Source organism: Drosophila bipectinata, chromosome 2L (assembly GCF_030179905.1).
Source record: "Drosophila bipectinata strain 14024-0381.07 chromosome 2L, DbipHiC1v2, whole genome shotgun sequence".
Lineage (NCBI taxonomy): Eukaryota > Metazoa > Arthropoda > Insecta > Diptera > Drosophilidae > Drosophila > Drosophila bipectinata.
The window spans coordinates 4,029,020-4,047,530 of record NC_091736.1 but is presented as its reverse complement, the minus strand read 5'-3'; the positions used below and the strand labels follow the sequence as shown (position 1 = coordinate 4,047,530).

General features: G+C 43.1%; 1 protein-coding gene across 6 annotated transcripts in view; it reads left to right on the top strand.

Moving 5' to 3' along the window:
- sick (sickie) overlaps positions 1-18,511 on the top strand; it is a 161,365-nt gene that overhangs the window by 137,899 nt on the left and 4,955 nt on the right. Inside the window, exons 1-2 of one of the 6 annotated variants that reach the window (XM_070277085.1) lie at positions 736-910; positions 10,727-12,201. The exons of 4 other annotated variants lie outside the window; for them this stretch is intronic. In XM_070277085.1, coding sequence (XP_070133186.1) covers positions 10,837-12,201 — 1,365 coding nt within the window. In that variant the 5' untranslated portion in view covers positions 736-910; positions 10,727-10,836. Of the gene's footprint in view, positions 1-735; positions 911-10,674; positions 12,202-18,511 lie in introns of those variants that run through there. One more of the 6 variants, XM_017239995.3, reaches the window with a different exon arrangement.

Sequence of the window (18,511 nt, the reverse complement as noted above, 5' to 3'; positions counted from 1 at the left end):
CCTGCAGGATATTTGGAACTCAGCCAGACCGACACAAGAAATCCCCTGCAGATTGTTCACTTTGCGACTTTGATTTTTGCCATCGAGCTATCGTTTGTCTCTCTTCTTTAAGGAACAGAACTCTGAAGATTAAAAGAAATGATTAAAAAAAGATTTCATAAAATAGTTATTTGAATTTTTAATAAAGAAAATTCATATTTAATTATATAGATCCCCTCTTCCCATAATTTTAAAGCGATATAATTATAGTTACATCACATTTTCACACGGTCTCACGGCTCTGTGTTCCCAAAGGACCTGGGCTTCCGGATCGCGTGATAGCCTACATCCTGTGGCGCCCCTCCAAAAAAACTGAAAAACCGAATGACCCGGTGCTGCCATCCTCCAGAGCATCCACCCCCTTGCCCTCAGCGTTTTGTTTTCCGCCTTGATTCTGTTATTTGTTTTGTCGCCGTTGCTGCCGCCGTCAAGTCGCGTCATCGCAGCTGCGGCTGCCGCGCTGTTGACGTCGCTGTGGCAGCGGCCAGTGGTTGCCAAAGGATTTCGGAGTCGAGTGTGTCATATTCAGTTCCGCATCTGAAGTCAAGCCACGCACATCCCCTTGAAGTATCAAAAGGAACTATAATCCATCCTGTCAGCAACATGAGTCGGGCTCTGTTAGTTAGCAGAATGTTGCTGCAGCACTAGCAACATGTTGCTGGCGATCGCTAGGTGATGGTGGAACGAGTCGGCCGCTTTTGAAACGTGTTGAGTTTGAATCGGACTGTTCGCTGCCGCGCACACGACCGCGTATCTGTATCTGAAGCCGAGCGGCGGCAATGTATCTGTATCTGGTAGTGCGCGATCGCCAAAGTCTGTTTGTTGCTTTTTACCCAACTGATTACTGAAGTGTTGCGTGAAGTGAAGATTTGTAAGAAATCCATAAGGTTCATTGAGCAGATTTGAAAAAAATCTATAAATAAATTAAATTTAAAGCCATAGGCCTTGGGGCCAGGGGCTTCGGCAAATGAGAAACGTGTTTGTGACGTGCTAAAAAAATGAATGAATAAAGAAAAAACAAAAATAAATATATAAATCATGTGTTCCAAACCGGTCAGCAAAGTTTTCTGGGTTCTCTCCGGAGGGCATCCAGACCCCAAGCCCTCAATAAAAATCTGTTCAAAGTTGTTCAACCCACAAAACTGCTGACACAGAAAGATAACAAAAAAGTTCACCTACAACTGCTTAAATTAACAGCCAGCCAACAGAGATAAAAATTGATAAATAAACAAATAAACAAACACGTTGCCGCAACAATTAACATTGCGGAAGCTGTGCGAACCTAAAGGGGCCACTCCCCCAAATAAGGGGCTAGGGGAGCCAGCCAGCCAACCAACCAACCATATTGTTCATTGCTAGGGTATCTCATTCCCCATACTATCCCCATAAACCATGCACCATTCTCCATTCCCATGGAGACACTGAAACGCCACTAAAGTTACTCGTCACTCGAGTCGCGAAATAATTGCAAAATCAGCAGATGGGCAGACGGGGAAATCTGCCATATCAACTGCCACTCTCCCCATGGCCCCCGTCAGACTTTGTTTGTTTTCCTTTTTCCACCAAAATAGCTACAAATTAAACTGGCATCGGGCAGAAACATTTGCATAGGTGCAGGGAGATGTGCAACAATGGCAAAATCGTTTAATGGAGCATGTCGAAATGAGCTAGGTTCTGTATACTATATAGTATGGGGAAGTGATGAAAAGGTTGTATAGCCTACTCGAATGGAAGCAGAGGTGCAGGCTCTGAGAGGGTCCAACATTTATGATTACTTCATTGGATATTTCCCATCATTGAAGCATGTTTCCCTGCCATAAAACTGTTTTTGGTAACCACCCCCTAAAACACATTTAGTACAAGCAATATCACTTTATGATCCCACAACCTGATCGTAAATCAACCCCGTTTTCCACGTCCATGTCGCAACAGTAGCCTACACACAAATTGCACAAACATGTCAAAAGGGGAAACCGAAAACCAGGGGCATAATAAAAGACATTGTGGAGTTGCAACTACATACTATACGTTGCAAGAACTGACTTTTTTGTTCCGCCAATGAATCGCAGTCTCTCAAAACTCACACAAGCGATATCGCTTTTGTTTTTATTGATTTTCGCTAATGACTTTGGTTCATCATATCCCAAACAAAGGGAATTTCAGCGATGACTGTACTAATGGCACACGTTTCCCATAACTCAGTCTAATCCAGATGAAAATCCCGAATCTCCCTCTCACATATGGGTCCTGTGTTTGCGAGGCAGCTGCCCTGAAACAGAGGCACAGAGGAGCGGTGTCACCCTCGCTTTTTTCCCCGGTTGCGTGCATGGAAAGCGATCAATTGAAATTGAGGAAAATTAGGGACGGAAAATGCCCCGGTTCCCAGCATTCCAACCCACCCTCCCCATATCCCATATCCTGCATTGTTTTCCACATAAATTCTTATCAGAATTGACAGTTTCGGGAACAATTTACGAGGCATCACATCACCTTTTTGGAAGAACAACAAACGCGCCGCGGGTTGTGCCCTCTTCAAGTATTTTAATTGAAAGAATATTGCAATTAATTATGCACTTTTTTAGCAGCAAACTTTTGCCATCATCCTTAATGAAGATTGATTTCTCCCCTACACTCCAGAGCCCCCTCCATGCTCCTGTGATGCATTAAAAATTTTCATGCGCCGCTAATCAAAATTGGCCATGCCTGAAAATCAGAGGGGCCTGATGATTTTGGGCGGAGCTGGCGGAGGTGGGGAGGGCAAAAGAAAATTAGTTTTTAATTTGTAATTTTTCGCACAGGCAGTACACAAGCAACACAACCAACACAGGCGTCAACTTTGAAGTTGTTTTGGATTTTTAATGGCCGTTTCTCTTTGAACTGCTCCCAGCTAGCTCGAGAAAGTGTGAAAAGTGGCGAAGGAAAACTGTTCAGTTTTCCAGTTCAATTAGCCGCCATGGATCGCTGGATCGCGCAAAAGTCCATAACAATTTCCGGCCAACGTTCGATGGGCAATCGGAGATACACATGTTTTCCGATATCACAAATAGTATCACAACAGTATCCCAAGATGTGCGCCAGCCTTTCCCTGACTCTGGCTCTGTCTCTGTCCCTGGTCTGATTTCCTCTTCGATTTAAAGGCTGCAATTTTCGCCTCACTTTTCATCGATTCGTTTGCCTTTCTTGTAGGTTGTCTACTCCAATTTGGTTTGTCGAGAGTTGAGGAAGAGGAAAACTATGTCAAATGCTTTAAACGCCGCCAAGCAGTCTCCCTCCGCCCTCGATGGAGAGTGTTTTGCATTCCGGTGTGTTTGATGTAAATGCCATGTAAATATTTGATCAGCCCTAGCACTCCGGCAAACATTTATATCCATATGTGCTCGGCACAAACAAAAAACAAGCCCAGCACAACTTTGGGAAATGGAAAAACTGAGAGCCCGGCTTGGGCCTCGTCCGGGGTACTTAATTAATGGGCAAATTTTATGAGACCCGCATCGATTTGCCTGCTACTGTGTCCCTAGGTTCTCGGGCTAACGACCCACGAAATCCCAGATACCGAGTCCCAAGGCGCATGTCTGGCATACTTAAATTAAGTCCCATCGAGGCGCTACCTGTCCTACCCATCGACGGTTTTTGAGGGCGACTGTAAAGGGTTAAGGGTCGGTTAAGGGCCCTTTCATTGTCTTGGCTTTCCTTGCATAATGACGGTACAATATCCGAGGTTCACTACCAAGTCGGAGAAATGATAATTATAAAGACGAAATTTTGGTGAGGAAATGGTTAGAGAAAAGAAAGATTGTCATGGGAAAACGAGATAAAATAGAGGTGAAAATTGGATGAATGACAAGGAAAACTAAAAATAAATGGTGTACAAATTATGCTCAAAGAAGTAAAAACAAAGAAAATATAAATACTTTAAAGATCCCTGAGAATCGAAAGACTTTTAATGCTTTATTTAAGTGAAGCTAAGAAGACCTCCGACATGATGGCCCTATAATTTCTTGTTCGCATTTGCCAAGTTCAATTTCCAACAAGATCCCGACTAATATAATAATTACATAAATGGTCTCTCAACCCCTCTCATTCCGAAAATTACCGGTCAGGCCAGACTGTCCCTTTACCCTATCGTTGCACCTTTTCAGGAGCGTGTGTTTGCTGCCTAATTGGAGCTGCACCTTTGGCAACATGTTGCCGTGGCAGCTGGCACACGAGCAGCCGTCCTTGCGGCAGGCTGGCAGTCAATAAACAACTATTAAGGCCGCCTTTGTCTATTTTTTGTTCGAGTGCGCGAGAGGAGTGGCACCTTTTGAGAACGAGATCGGGGAATGCGCTTCAATCATTAATCAGCTGCAACTAATATTGTGGCAGCTGCCAGATGCAGTGCAGTTGCCTCTAACCCGCTCTCGATCCCCTCGCCCGGACACGTTTCCACTTTTCTAATTGCAGTTGACAAACACAGAAAGCATTCACTGGGCATCCAACTGCTCCACTTCAAGATGATTCTTGGAAGGGCCGGCTCTTATCTTGGGCTTCCATTTAGTGCTTGAGTTTCCACAGAAGACGCTCCCCTTTTTCTGAAAGATTTAATTATCATTATGCCAGAATTATACTTGTAGCCCAGCTCTTTCCAGCTCTTCGTCTGTTTCCTCTTGGATCAATTTAGTAAATTGTTTGGAGCGTTCGCTGGGGTGGAGCATGATTTATATTTGAAGGGAGTACTGAGAGGCAAAAAGGTACTGCCAGGCAGCATAATTGACTTTCCTCGCTTGATTTAGTGATTCAGCAGTCATTTGGGTGGGAAATGGGATAAGCAGACGGCCAGTAGATGGCAGATTACCCAAAGACATTCATCAATATGTCCGGCCTTGCTAATCGCAAAGAAAGCATCTACCAGACACTCGACTTCCACTTTGCTTTCAAACGAAACTGGAAAATTAGCATAAGACTCCCAAAAAAAAAAAAGGAAAAATACCACCAGAAAGAGTGAAGATATCTAATCAAAACGATAGCCAGTTGAAATCGGAATCGTCTTTCTAGTATACAAATCACGTCAGCCAGCAATTTATCAAAGGCCTTGGTCAGTGCTCGGATCTGAATGCCCAAAGCTAATGAAATGCAATGGGATATTTATTGGTTTGCATTCTGATAAGGCTCTACTTGAACCGAACTTTCAGTCCTCTGGAGCCGGGGTTCCACTTGAGTTGTCCGGAATTACAATCGACTCTACAGAGGGGCAGAGGTAGAGGCGCAGACTGGGGGATCTTTCGAGCCTTCCATTCACATCTGTGTCCAGCCATCCACTTGACGGACTGCCACAATAAGAGTAACTCAAATTATTGTACACAGGGCTTATACAAAAACAGAAACAATGACGACAACTGCACATCAGTCTGTCAGTTTGTAATCATGCTGCGAGTCGTGTGCATGTTGCATGCAACATTTGCCGCCCTTTTCCCTTGTTGATTATGCTGATGAGTTTTTGGGGTCCCCACCGTTGTGTCCCTTGTATCTGAAGCCCCCATCTTCATCGCTAATAATAATAATAATGAAAAAGTTTTTCTCTCTCTCGTAATTTTTGGGCTTTGCATTTTTCAAGTAATGGGTTTTGGGGTTAAGGGGGTCGACTTTGTTTATGCCCGGCTAACATGCAGCCCTATGGACAGAGATACAAAGGCCGAAACTGCTGCCGGGGCGGGATTCTATGGAAGTGCCAGTGGACCCATTGTATTATTTGGCAGAGACCCCGAAATAGAGATGAAAGATATTAGTGTCAGTGGAAATGGGGACTATTTTTAAAGTATATTTTTCAAAAATAATATAGAGCAAGATAAGAGTAATACTATCGTCAAATGGGTAAGACTATTTGCCAGATATGATTGAAAAGTCTGCAGAATTTTAAGCTAATGTTCCATAAGAGACTGAGATAAATATTATCCGATACGGCTATCGTCTTGGCAGTTCCTTAAGCCTCACAAATCCGATTAAAAGTGACTTGGTAAACACTCTTTAAGTAACAGACTTATCATCTCGTTAAACAGACATTATCTTTAGGCAGCTATCTTCTATCTTGTTTTTCAAACAATTTCAAAAAGCAATCAAAAGATTACTGTGAGTTTCATTTCGATTAATGGCATCGAGGCCCAGTCCCATTCTTCAAATTGACCTTCGTTTTGCATTGGGTGGCGGATCCACCCGCTTTTCCATTGGCCATTGCAGCATCTCGCGCCTCAAGCAATCTTAATGAAATGCATTAAGCGTATTTTCATATACAAGTTCCTCTGACGCAAAAACCCATTTCCCCCGTTGAACAATCCTCTCGTGTTACACGGCTAATGTTGTTATATAGTCAACTATGAAGACGAGGAAAAAGAAAACTTAAATTAGCCTCAATTGTTTATAATTTCCACAAAAGTGCTTATGCGGTTGTCAAGTGCCTCGAGTGAGGAAGTAGAGAGCCACCAGCCAGCCAGCCATCCAGATGATCGTGTTGCCTTCAGTCCTCCGACTTAATAAGAAACTTAAGCCTCTAAACCAGTTTCGCTGCAAATTCACCCGCTAAAAGATCCCCAACCAAAAAGACAGATGGCCCAGACTGCAGGGAGAGAAATGAAGAAACAGAAATCTAAGAATTTCATTTAGGTTTTCAGGAAACCTTGGATATTTTTTTGAGTGTATTGTTTGCTGTTTTTAACGGTTGCTTAGCCCCTTCAGCTGACCCTCTCACACAGCAGGTTTCGTGCCTAATTAATGCAGGCCGATATAAACGTCAGAGCAAAAAACTTTTATTTTCTTAGATCAGTGGCGCTCCCTTTTCAAAACAGTTTTAATACTATTTTTTTTGCCTTTTGCATATATACATAAATTTATAAGTTTTACGATCGGAGCTGCCCCGAGGCGATAACATTCAGTTGATAAGCCCGAGGCGGTCCGAATTTCGGCTGAAAACACTTTGGCAACTTTGTTTTGTGGCGCCGCTGTCAACGGAAATATTTTTGTTACTCTAATTTCTATAAATTTGAAATACGATCCATAAAGCTTTTTAATGGCGTGCATGATATTATTATTGTTTTTATACCATTTTATTTTTTGTTATTTGTTGTCACGTTTTGTAGCCAACACACCTTGAATGATCTAATGGAGAACTTCTTGATCAGCCAAATGAAGGCAAATAAAAAAGCTTTAAATCTCAAGTTGCCCAAAATATAATTTAATTGAACGCTCCACTACAGGCACCCACTACAGAGCTCTCAACCTGTCAAAATTGCCGCCCAAACATTTATTTTTTGTTCGCTTTTTTAGCTACTTATCTATGCAGTTGACAGCCTCCGTCAGATTTGGATTTTTTCGCATTTTTACATTTTTGTTTTGGCTTTTATTCAACCAGTTTGCGACATTGAACGCTCAGAATATTTCGGATACTACGTGCCTGACACAATTAGCCAACGAGTTTTGGCCCGCAAATTGCGTAGCTGGAAATCCTCGATCAATGAAGTGACTTCGTGATCATCATCAGTAAAAATAGTTTCTCGAGCGGCCCCCATCAAGAACATATGTTGACTTGAGCTCCGATGGGGCTCAGATGGGGGCCCCCGGCATTCACGCTTTAATCGTCAGCATTTTATTTTGCAAATAGCTTGTTTCATTTCCCAAACACATTAATCAAATTAACCCCTGGGTCTCATAGTTGTCATTCAGTGGTTTTATTTTCGTATACATACTATTTTTTGATGTCATGAAACTCGCAGCCATTTCCTCTTGAGATTTCAGCCGGCTGATAAGACATTGGTGGCAGCCTCGTTGTCTAGACTTAAAAATGCTGCCCTTACTGCAAAAAAAAAAAGGCAGTCTGCCCACAGGAAAAGCGGGAAAATCTAGACAGACTGGTAGACTTTTTGGGGCGATAAGTCTGAATGCTTTCCAAGTCGCGTTTTGCATTTCGGCGAAAGTTGTCAATGCTGTCAAAGGTGCGTTTCCAGATAAACCGAAAACCGAATGAAAAACGCCTCCGCACAGGAAACCAGTCTGGGTCTCAAGTCCCAAGTCTGAACCCTTGCCATTTGCTTGCCAGAGTCGCAAAGTTCAGTTGGTATATTTATTTTTGGCATAACAATAGATAGCAAATGTACTATTAAATGCCAATGCAAGCTGCAATTGCATAAATTTCAATAGACAATGCCTAGTGCTACCCAGAGCGTTAATACTCGCACAAAAATGCAAACAATTAGACGCCCACATGACCCACAAAAGTCAAATTGCGAAATACTGTGGCAGCAGGGCGAAAAAATTCGCAAACAATTTCTTGATGCCCTGTGGGGGCTTGGAGTTATTGAATTTTGACAAAAATTTGATTTATATTCGCTTTATTCGAATTAATTTGCACGAATCGTGCCTGGCTTTGATTGAAGCCATTGACTTGGCCTCCGACTGTGCATCCGCAACTGTGATCAGTCCTCCTAAAACTTTTGGCCCTAGGGTGACTCAGAAATGGCTTTTTCCGCGTTTTTCACTTTTACTTGGTTTTCTTTTTTGCATAAGCCATAAATTTTATAGATTGCCGCAGTGCCGAAGTGGCTGCCACTGCAACGTTGCCAGGGTACTGGCATCTGGTGATTCACCATGTCATCTGAGATCTGAATTGAAAGCCCCGATTGATTGCATTCATACTTTCTAGGGGCATTGGAGATATTCGATGTCAATTTGCTGATATGAGGAAAATGGTCTTCTTTGTGTGGATTGCAAACTTTATTAGCTCAAAGACACTAGAGGTTCCTCCAGTTTAAAGAATTGCAATTGATGAAGATTGTTAGGGTGTAGAACTACAAATTATAAGGAGTTTTTCGTTTAAGAATTATTAAAAAATTGGAAACCTTATAGCTTAAGAAACTATTATAGCTTGAAGATTAGTGGATATATGTATTTAAATATCCTGGTAATCAAAACTGGGAAAAAAGGACACATACTGATCAAAAAAATTATTTACAGATTTCGAAGCAGATTATTAGGAAATCAAAGATATAGATACATTTCAGAGATATCTAAGAGTAGTTTATAAAGCACTCCAGTTTCTTTAATTTTTCCAGGGTCTGATCTTTAATTCCCGTTTCTAACACCAGCTCTATTAGTTGAAGAACGCTAATTATCGCTTAATTACTTCATCTACACTGAACAATTTCAAAATGATATACATTCCGTCGCATCGCCTCTCCAATCCTGCAATTAAACTTCAATTATTAAAGTTACGGAATTAGCGCGTGGAAGCGGGATGGGGCTAATGGCAGAGTGAGATGGCGAATTATAAAACACCATGAACTGCAATCAAAACAATTACAGCCAATTCACGCAGCGCTAAAAACAGCAACCATACCAGAGTCACAGTTCTTACTTTGCAGTCACTTCCCAGTCGAGTCTCAGCTGCAAAATGAAAAAAAATTGTATGAAAAATCAACAACAATAAAGTAAAAACATCGAAACGTCCGTCGTTCGTATGTTGATGACATTAGAAAATTGTTGTTTATTGCATTTCCTTGTTATTGTTGCTGTAGAGTGTCAGAAGTAGAAGCGTCATTCTGCTAACCAGACTCTTGGCTAGAACATGGTCGTAACATGGCTATAACTAGAGGAACTCGATTAAGATACTTTTATTTTAAAGATTTCTGCCTTTAACTTTTTAAATGCTAGAGTAGCATTTTAAAAATATAATTGCAAGTTATTTAATGAACCAGCTTAACAGCTTTTCAGCCCCCTCTGATAAGTCAACCATGACTACGTCCATGGTCCAGAGTCCGGCAGTCAGTTAGTTGTACAATGTCTCCCCACAAGGAACCAGAACTCCTTCGTCGCCTGCGAGTGTCAACGAACCGACAAACCAATTGACAGGCAGCCACAGAAACAGCATTAGGAATCGGAGTTGCTAAGAGACGGGGGAGCTGCGAATGGGGACTGGGGACTCGAATGGGTATGGGAATGGCAACACCAACAGATCTCGGTGAGGCACATGCTTATAGATATATTTAAGTGCCCGTTTGTGTCGGGCAAATGATAAAACTCATAAAATTAAACTGAAAAAGAGGGTCCAAAATGTACAGAATGTGTTTGGGGTTCTCCAATAAAAGTATGGCTTTGGGTTTTATCTTAGAATTCAGATAAAATCTTTCAGTATAAAAGGACCAAAACCATAGAATATAATTCATATTTAAACCCATTTAAGCTTGAAACTTCCGTGTTCCCCAACAATGAATACTTCCATATTGACTTTGCCGAAACCATTAGGCAGCCCTTCACAAGCAATATCCATTAAAATGAACTAAGGTGCGAACTATGGCCGTTTTTTAAACTCTTTGTTCAACCTGTCAATCAAAAACAGCCAACAGCCAGTAAGTCATGTGGAAAAGATGCTAATTACGCGTTAATAAGACAACTTGGCCTTAAAAATAGACCAGGTTTCGGGGAACAAACACGACTGCCAGCCAACTGTGACCGGAAAATGAGAGTTAGGGGGTCTTGAGGGAGTGGCAGGTTGAGTTCGTTGGACGAACAGCTTCAATTTATGAATCCCGGCTTCAATTAAAAATGATTGATGCTGGTTTATCTTTAAAGTTTCCAAGAGGGGGGCATGGGGATAGGCTACAGCTGCCCAGCAATGAACAATTTCGTTGATTATAAATGATAAACCTCAATTTGAATGCCGCAGCAATTAATCAATGTTTAAAGTGAACGAGAGCCGCCATGAAAACCCTGTGAGGGATTGAGAAAGAGTTGTGGAAAAATCAGAAAATAAAACGATTCAAAACCTAAAAAATAATGTCCGCGGCCAGTGCCAGCAATAGGCCGCCTCCCTCCCCGATCACTGTTCCCATTTACGATGGCTATGCCACGATCCGGGCGCGTGGCCTGACCCGTTCACGGTCCATCCGGGTGGCCGCCGAGGCGGAGGCGGCTGCAGCCGGGGTGCCTCCTCCTGCTCCGATTCTCCAGAAGCCCCGAAGACAACGCACCGTTTCCCTGAGAAGCAATTACAGTCTTCCAGGCGGAAGCCAACCGGAGGAGATCTATGCCAGAGCTAAGCCGGTGCGCACGCCAACCATCGGGGATCTGGAGCCCATCTATACGAACCCCTCGGCCTTCCGGCCGTTGTCGGATGCCTCCAGTTCCTCAGGGGGCGGAAGCATGCCCTGCGACTACCAGAGCGTCAAAAAGAACTCCCGCTTCTCGCTGGACTCCCTGCAGAGCAGTGCTACCCCCAAGACCCCGGACTACAACACTGCAGGAGAGGAGGAGCCCATTTTCCTGTACACGGCTCCGGAGAGCCCGAAACGGAGATTGGACAGCGGCATCCGCAGCTCCTACGACAGTTCCGATCGCGGCTGCTACTCTCCAGCTCCGCGATTGAGCTTCGACATGCAGGAGAGGGACTCCCCGCGCCTGAGACCTCCCACACTGCGGCACAACTCCGTGGGTGGCCAGCCCTCAGTGTCTAGGAGGCCCGTGACCCTCTCGCTGAGCGAAACACCCCGCTCACCCACAGGTCTCCCTCCGCCTGCGCCTGTCCGGCGGGAAAGCCTCTATGCCAAGCCAAAGATCTATGCCACGCCCACAAGGCCACCCACCAGCACAAGGCTCAATCTCTACGAGCTGCCGGTCATCACCCAGAGGAGCAGCAGTGCTGAGCTGCTGGAGAGGTCTTACACCAGCCAGAGCCTGGCCACCATCGATCAGGACGAGCTCCTGGTCATGCCCAGTGCCATGCCTATGCTGCCTAATGCTGTGGACCGGAGGTACCACACTCTGGGCAACATGAGGGTCAAGAGCATGGGCGCAGGCCTTCATCGAAGTCTGGATGTGCCCATGGGGTCCATGCTGGACATCGCCAGAGGAGGAGTGGTCGGAAACTGGCATCGGGGAGGCAATAAGTCCGCGGGAAACATCTACGCCTCTGCCGAGGCAGCCGTCAGTGATCTAAACCGGATGGCTCCGGAGTACATGGATCCGCTGGACTTTAAGATCGGATGCCAGACGACGCTGAGGAGTAAGCCACTGATTCCCTGGTACGAGCTTGCCATTCGGCGGGACTTTAAGCGGCAGTCCTGTCCACCGATGAGCGGAAACGGTATGGGAGTGGGGCCAGCCCTGACACTGGCCACTTCGCCCGAGGAGGATCTGGAAGAGGTGATGTATACCACTAAAAAACTTACTTAAATTAGTAAATAAACCTGTGAAATATTGAAAAAGGCTGTGGTTTTCTGACCACCTCCTCCCAAAGTAGCAATTTAAAAATGCAACATAAATTTTCTGCGGTTGTGGTCTACTGTTATAAATCTCGTGTTGTGCCTGGCTTATTCCCTGTGATGTCTTCACCTGGCATTCCTCATCCGGCTTTGGCATTACAAATGCAGTCCACCGAACATGGGCGAGCTATGCCACACTTGACCAGCGATGCGCCAGCAAATTGCAACTAACGTTGCCACAGAAACCAGCAAAGCCAGAGCTTCAGCCAGAGCCAGAGCCAGAGTCGGAGCCCGAGGCCGTTTCCAAGTTCCATTCAGAGATACAACTGTCAGTCGCCGTTAGATGCTTTGCGCACTGATTGATTTAATCAAACTTGCATGGGGAGTCCGACTGCAAAGCAAAGGCCTCTGGCATATTAAATAAACCAGGCAGACAAAGTCTTTCCCATTAAGTACACGTCCCATGGATTACTTACAGTTTGAGCAGCGTTGTCCATCAGGCACAACAAACATCTGTTGTTGTTTCTGCTGTTGCTGCTGCTGCTGATGACCAAAACCGATGACCTGATTTCGCAGAACATGCAATTGATATGTCCACGAAGAGACCAGCATTGACTGAGTCTCTCAGCCATCCGTATGCCCTGTTCGAAGAAGGGATCTTGAACCGATACGATATTGTCATAAACATGAAAACTATAAAGTCTAAGCTTGTAGAAAAAGTCATTGGCCTTTAATTGTTTACTATTTCACTGGAACATTAATATTTTTCAAATATCAAGTTCTCAAGAATGGTATATTAAAGGAGATCTGCTTACTTAATAATGTAAATATTTGTAGAAAAAGTCTTTCCCCTCTGTGCATTTCAGATCATTTTTATAGTGAATTTTAATAGTACATCTTAGCCATCTTTAAAAACCATATACCGCGATCCAATACCCTGGGCCTCACTAAGTCAAGTCAACTAAAGACTTCGTCGCCAATTGGGGGACCAATCAATGTCAACTTTCAAAACAAATAAAGTTGCCATTAATGCTGCCTGCTGAGTACGTTTGCTTTTGTTCGGTTTATTTTCCTCGGCAATATATTTTTGAGTTTTTTTTTTAGTATTTAGTTTTTGCCCATTCGATTTGGCGCGTTTTTAAAGCGGTTTTTAAGCTTAGCCTTAGCGACGCCACGGACGGTTTTTAAGGCGTTTTTCGTGTACATTTCATGTTTATTTATGAGCAGCTCTAACAGCTGCCAGCCCCGATGGCAGTGGTAACCCGAGACGGCCAAGAAGCCAGGTATGAAAAGTGAAATTGTCAGATGGCGTGTGAACAGGCGCCGCTGACAGTTTGTCCAGCACTGGACCCGGTTTTGGTCAAAGGTGATATCAGAATTTTTATTGGTTGACTCGACGATCCGAAAGGTTCAGTGAGTTGATTGCTTTTAATTGATTTAATTCAGTTCGGTGTTTTGTTATTATTTTCCATCAATTTACATATTTGGCAATTGGCAGCGAAATGAGTTCATTGTTATCATAAATGTTTTTTTAGAGGGAACTGGACTGGAACATGATTGATGGGCTTTTGATTATTTGATTGGGGAAAGGGTTCATTTACTATTGTGGTTCAATTGACTATTAATTATGTAAGCTCACCTGACAGCCTATGACTTTGCTATGAGGAAATCATACTCTTTATTAAAGAGTGTTTGAAATTAGAAACAAAATCATTCTAAGCCAAGTTCTGGAACCGGTTCGGGCCTTCGTTATTTGGCAAGGACAGTTCGTCAGCCACTTGTGCCACTTTCAAGAATCGCCTCGGTGTGCCGAGCATAATTAATAAATCTTTCGGCTGACAAAACGCCAACAAATTGCCAACTGAAGCCCGGCCTTAAATAACTTGTTGGTTTTTATCTATCGGGGATCGCTTATTAAAACAGTTGCTCTGTGATAAACGAGATGGCAACAGGCGATTGTGGTGAGTGGCTGAATGCACACATGCAATATCTTTATATATCTCCCAGATAATAATTGCAACTGCGGCTCCGAGCCAACAAAGAAACTGGTTGACTAACCAACTAACTGACTGAGTTCGAATCTGAATCCAGCCGAGTGTCTTTCCCAATTGGCGGCCAGTTAGTTTCTCTCCTCTATGGAGTATTCCCAAATGGGCGTTTTTTACACTGCCTTCACTCCGTTCAATTTGTAATTAAATTATAAATATTTATTTCACTATGCAAGTCGGCTGAATTACAGGCAGCTAGGCACGTGTTTTGTATTCCGTAGAGCGTTCATTTGTTAGTGTTTTTTGTGTTTGGGTTCCCGACCTGTCACAGGTGGCTGAGCCGCGCCATCGAAACCAGTTTTGTAGTTCTTTGGCAGGGTTCCCAAAAGACCAACGAACAAAAAAACAGAAACCCAGAACTTGTTTCCGAACCACAAGACAAGCTGGAAAAGTAACCGGGGTACAGACACAAAGACGTGACCATGATGAAGCTGTTGAGCCAAAGGACGAGTAGTGTCAGTCGTAGTGCCTGCCCCCTTCCAACTGGCAACCACTAAATAAAACTGCCCGTCTCCCCAAGGAAATCAGCGACTGGCAAAGCAAACTCAAGACCATTCGACTCAGGCCCAGAATCAAAACAAACAACAATGGTCATCACAGACCAGATACCAAAAAACCCAGAGACTTTGGTAACAAAGACTGGGGAAATGCAAACAAATACAACTTTTTCGCTGCCCCGAACTGAGATGTTGATTTGAATGCCCCGCACAAATATTATATTATTATTATCATCGTCATCGTTGCATCTTCATGGTCTCTTGTTGTCTGTCTTTTGAACGTGCCCCTTGCGGCTTCCGGTCTTGAAAGAAATCAATAAAACACGAGACACAAATATCCGTGAAAAATAAAGGGGGAAACAAGATCCACTTAAATGGCCTCTGATCGAGGGGCATTGTTAGTTTTTGTTGATAAAAGAGTATTTTGACACAACAATAAAATCGGCTTGGGATTTACAACTAAGTATACACAAGATATAGACAACTGTCCAATAATTTAAGAGATTATATTTGTATTATAAACGTCTTCTTTGTCAAAAAGGGATTTATGTACATGGTTTAATTCAAGGGTTTTACAATTCTGATTGTACCATACCAGTCTTTATAAAATATTCTCTAGTTTACACCTTAAACTAATTATATATTTTTCTTCTCTTTCCAGGTAAGTTCCAAATTCAAAAAAAATATGCAATTCCCAAAACTCCCAAACGGTTTGCGTAAGTTTATTGTGATGACCATTAGCCAAATGGCATATTTAAACGGATAACATCAATTTTTCGGAGCGGCAGCGATTCAGCAATTGTACAAATAATGGAGACTGCAATCTTGATCTTTCACCAGCCACTGGGACAGAGACCTCCATTCTGGGGGAGAAAAAAAAACATCGAAGTTGCAGCGACTCCAAGTCGGCGGATCAAAGGCGATCCACTCGGACTTGGCTGTGGGTTTGTGGCCACGTCCCCGGACCGATCTCGTCCCTGGCTTTTAATGATGATTTGCTATTTTTCTGTGCCCGCTGTGAGAGCCCGCGGCTTTCAGTCGCCTCACCCAGGACTTGGATGCTCATGTCTCTGTTTTTTTTAGCTTCGAAGCTTCGAAAGAGGCGAGTGAGCGCCGCAAACAATCAGAACGGATTAGTTTGTTAATCATTTTATTATGTGGCAGACCTCTAGATTCGATTTGAGAACACATTATTTTCGGCCACAGGCCAGGCACCTAAACCAAAGACCAAATAAGAGAAGATCCCAATGAGAAATCGAATAAAGATACGAATCTAATGGGGGCATATGGTGAAAAGGAATCCCAAACAGGAAATCAGAACTGATTAAGGAACACCCAAGTTCGCTTGGTATACAAATGTCTGGTTGAGTTTCTCTTGTTTTACCCTGGTTTCTGCGTTTAAAAATAGTTTCTATTTAGCACACGCTATCTTATCTAGCTGGAGTGGCTAATTCTCTCCTGATACGGCAAATCAACATTTTCCAGCCTTAATCAGCCGTCAAGCAACGGGGGCTTTTCAATCACTATGGAGTCACACGGGTTAGCATCTTGCACTTCCATCTTCGTTAATTTTCCGCTATCTGGAAAATCAATCAGCATTGCAGGAAAATTTATCCATGATTCGGCAAGGTCAAAGTCATCAGACCTGGCCGAAAACTCCCGTTGAGATGCAACTGACACCCGACCTTGGAAGGCCTTCCTCAATTAGTCATTAGTGACGTTGTGGCAACCACCCACTCCGCCCACATCATCCTGGCGAACTTTCTCTCTCGCTTGAAAGCCAAGCGGAAAATGTTTCATCAATCATCAAAAATTCCAATGCAAATTAGAAGGAGACCAGCTCGCCACCGCCCCCGCATAATAAATCAGGAGACCATGTGACAACTGCCACAGTTTCTTCTGCTTTTTTTTTATGTAAATCGAACAAATGTCAAGTGCTGCAGTTGCATATTGCTGGTTGCTGTTTGCTGGTTGCTGGTTGCTGTTTCGGGGGCATAAATCATTGAAAAGGTCAAAGGGCTCACGCCTACAGCATGCCGCTGACACCAACACACACCCAGCTACAAGAGACAACACATGGTCGCCCGATGTCTGCAACAATTGTCAAGTGGGTAGCAACATTCGTTGTTGCTGTTGCAGCATGATTTATGCTCTACACTTTCGGTGGCTGGCTGAATTTATTGTATTTATCGGCCAGGGCGTGCGACCTACTTCTTTCCCTAATCGAAGGTTAGGTCTTTTTGTAGTAACTGCTTATCAGGTGAATGCTTATTATCAGTTACTTATCAGAGAGGTGCTTTTTATATGTCAACTGGTTAAATGCTGGTTTTATAACAAGTTCCCGAACGAAATAAACCTTTTCGTCGGCTGCCATTGAACTTGAACTTTGTTTTCTGTCTGCAACACAAAATGCCAGCGATAAATTTTGCAATGCATCAGCGGCAACAGCGGCAACATTGACAGTCAAATTAAAGTTGGCTATTTTGTTGCTCTTTTTTGTTGTACAGTGTCTGCATATCCGTTTAGCATATGGCCCCTTGGACTGGCATCTCCCCGCCATTTGGCCCCCCTATTTTTTATCCCCCCCCTGACTGCGTGTCGCTCGCAGCTGATGCATAACCGTTTTACGCTTCGTTGCCTCCAAAGTGCAAATGAACTGCAACAACAGCAACCAGAAACATAGCAACATAGCAACATGAGCAACATGGAGTCTCCCACTTCCACAGTTTGAGGGAAACTGTAGAATAACTGAAGAAAGAACATTGTTTGAGAATGAGATTCTTGCTTTTTCATTTGAATGATATTTCCCTCCCTAGGTTTTTTCAGACTTTTCTTCAAGCCAACCTTAAATGTTTGACTTTTAATGTTTGGCGCAAATGACCTTTTAAAGGACCTTTTATAAAAGTCATTTTTGTGTCCATTAGGGGTATTCATGCTTAATAGATAACTAATAGTTGTCACTGTGCTTAAATTCAATTTCATTAAACTAATTGGTTGCTTTCTGCATCTGTAATCATCACTGCTGAATGATCTAATGATTTTTCCTCTAGCAGAGAGTGACTTCATAGCACTTTTAATTGAATATTTAAGCCAAAATGATACAAACCTCTCAAGCCCGAGAGTGGGTGGCTAACAGCAACTCTGCTCTGTAATCTTAGATCGCCTTATAGCTAAACAATTTGATTCCATATACGAATAAGTATGCCTCCCGAAAGCTATAGCATGTATAATTATATTGAATTAAATACTCCCCGTATCGGCTACTGGCCCGATACTAACATTAGCACTGGTATGCGGCTAGTTAATTCTACTGGACATAGGAGTGACCTCATCGAAGCTACTATTTACCGGCACCCATACCCCCAATTATTTAATGGAATACAAATAGGAGACTTTGTACGGAGATTGTTTGCCAATGTAAATTTTTCAGACTCTGTTTAGCTTTTCGATAAAAATCTAGCACGTTTTGCTGTTTAATTTGCTTCCCATTTATGCAAATTCTGATGGCACGCTTTAAAAGTGTAGGATGCTATTATTCTGAATAGAAATCCGTCATCACTAGATTATTCTCCCCGCATCTGAAAAAAGTAATTGAAAAGTTCAAGGCCAGTTCCTGGCAAAAGCTGTAAAAAAAAGCCTGACTTAATGGCCGGCTTTTAAAAATAATTATTTTGCACTGGTTGGGAAAATGGTTCGTTAATACTGT